General features: G+C 47.0%; 1 protein-coding gene across 1 annotated transcript; it reads left to right on the top strand.

Annotated features, from left to right (window-relative positions):
* Positions 1-841: 841 nt before the first annotated feature.
* PHACADRAFT_201927 (uncharacterized protein) lies at positions 842-1,969 on the top strand (the record flags this gene model as incomplete). Its single annotated transcript, XM_007402207.1, has 2 exons — positions 842-964; positions 1,697-1,969. The coding sequence occupies 2 exons, from the start codon at positions 842-844 to the stop codon at positions 1,967-1,969; spliced, it is 396 nt and encodes a 131-aa protein (XP_007402269.1).
* Positions 1,970-2,481: the final 512 nt, after the last annotated feature.

The following is a 2,481-nucleotide window of genomic DNA, read 5'->3' on the forward strand; positions in this document are numbered from 1 at the left end:
GCAAAAACTTGTTTTCATTTGAGAGTGTTACGATCAGTCCATCGTTCTGATATATGTTTTTTCTTTACTCTTTATTTCCAGACAGTAAGCGCCTACTCAAATGTTCTACCCTTTTCCAGGCGAGTCATTTCCGGTCCATTTCTGGACCACTTCCATTTCCCGGACGTTCTCGTAGATACGTTGTCCCTTCTCTGCTAATCCCGCAGTAGCTAGGTTAGTATAAATACCAGCCGGAAATGTTGTGTACTTTAGCTTCAGCCTCCTGTATTATCAGTCACTCTTCTATATCATTTCTGGACTTTGTACAAGCCCATGTTCTACATTCTACGACTCTTACATTAGGCTGAAGCTCCCTTCGCCGATGACCAGACGTACATGGTCCAACCCCCTATCACCAGAACCACAAGTCAGCGAAGCGCTGAACTTACACCAGAAAGGTGCCAGAATCAAGCACACAGACACCACATCAGCCAACAACAAGATTATCATTTTCGGACACGAGACAACAAGTGGCACAGGTGCAGAGAAGTCATCTGCATACACAGAGATGACGAATCAAACACTGAAGCAATTGAGGAAATCCCCGATCGACTCATTGAAATTACCAGAGATCAACCAGCAGAGCGCATCAAAGCTCAACAAGAGGGAGATCTAGGAGACAATTTCACAGATACTTTTGAAACCCTCTCAGACACCGATCAAGAAGACACTGAGCTGCCAGAAGACAACATGGCAACACAAACAACAACCCTCACTGACGAGAAATTGTTAGAAGAACTCCTCCAGCGTACACACTTCCAAGGACAAGCTACTATAGCAGAACTACATCAGGCATTGCAATATGTCCATAACCCACCATCGCCAGCACCAGTATGGGCTGCAGCTGCCCACGTCGGAGGTCAAGGACCTCCAGGAGGAATTCCTGGACAACCAGGAGGTGGAGGTGGAGGTGGACCACCTGAAGGTGGAGGAGGACCAATTCCAGCAGCTTTAGGACCAAACCCCATTGACCTTCAGCTGCTAGCAGCATTCACTGCTGCCTTGCGCAACGCCCTCCCCCAGGAAGAGATAGGCAAGCCAGCCAAATTTTCCGGAGATATTGAGAAAGCCCGAGATTTCATCCACCAATGCAAAATGTATTTCCTCTCCAAGACCTCGCGATTCCCAAATGACCAGGCAAAGATTCACTTTGTGGACTCGCTCATGAAAGACTCGGGGAAGAAACAACCCCGGAAATGGGCGATAGTCAAGGAGAAGTTGTATCTCCTTCAAGGATGGCCCACCTGGGCTACACATTGCCAAGAATTCCTGGAAGCCTACAAGACAACCAACCCAAAATCCTGAGCTATGGTCGAGCTCCATCAGATTATCCAGAAAGACCACGAAACGGTCAACGAGTACAACGTACACTTCAATACGTTAATTGCAGAAGCAGAAATAGTCAACCCAGATGCCAACGGAAACCTCCTCCAGCAATATCTTTGCGGATTAAAGGAATTACTTGCACGCCAATTGATTGCCCATATGCCGATCAATGCCACACTCTCCCAGTGGCAACAACAAGCCCTCGAGCTAGACAACAGGCTTGGAATTCTCAGGCATATCAAAAACAGGCAGACACACCTTCCTACAAATTCTGGAACCATGACAACCACTCCGACATCCTCTGCCCGTGACTCCAATGCCATGGATGTAGACGCTCTTAATACCAGACAAAGCAGAATTAAATGCTATAATTGCGGAAAATTCGGGCATATTGCCAGAGAATGCAGGCAATCTTGGCAAGCAGGAGGAAGAGGAGCCTACTGAGGAGGAGGAAACTAGAGAGGCAGAGGCCAAGGAGGTAGAGGAAACTGGAGAAACTACCAAGGCGATCCATCTGCAAATTGCCCCTACGTTCAAGTCACTCAATGGGACGGAAATCCAAGCTCTCCTCATCTGCCAGCAGTCAGCAACCCAATTCCAGTAGACTCGCACGCAACTCCCACAACTCCGTCACACGTTGACATTGACGCCATGTTGAGTTCCATTCCATTGCCCAATCTCGATCGAATCATCTACGACCACGACTACAACTGCACAGGAAAGGATGACAATCTGGATTTTACCCAGTGAGGTCAACGCCAGCTGTTGAACCTCTTCGAATTTCGATTTCATCTGTACTAATAGCAGACATGAAGGCCCAGGCAATGAAATTACCTGTTATCATGAAATTGGAAGGAAATGCTGGAACAAAAATCAATGCGCTCATCGACTCCGGAGCTCAGGGCAAGTTCATCGACCAACAAGTTGTAAGAAGACTACAACTCCGTGAATACCCCCTGGCAAAACCAATACCAGTATTCAATGTCGATGGAACTTCCAACCGACTTGGATTGATCCAGAATTACGTAGAACCCACGGTACAAATTGTCGACAAAGAAACCAAAGAACGAATATTTGTTACTCACCTAGGAAAGCAAGATGCTATTTTAGGAATTG

This window comes from Phanerochaete carnosa, assembly GCF_000300595.1.
Source record: "Phanerochaete carnosa HHB-10118-sp unplaced genomic scaffold PHACAscaffold_50, whole genome shotgun sequence".
Taxonomy (NCBI): domain Eukaryota; kingdom Fungi; phylum Basidiomycota; class Agaricomycetes; order Polyporales; family Phanerochaetaceae; genus Phanerochaete; species Phanerochaete carnosa.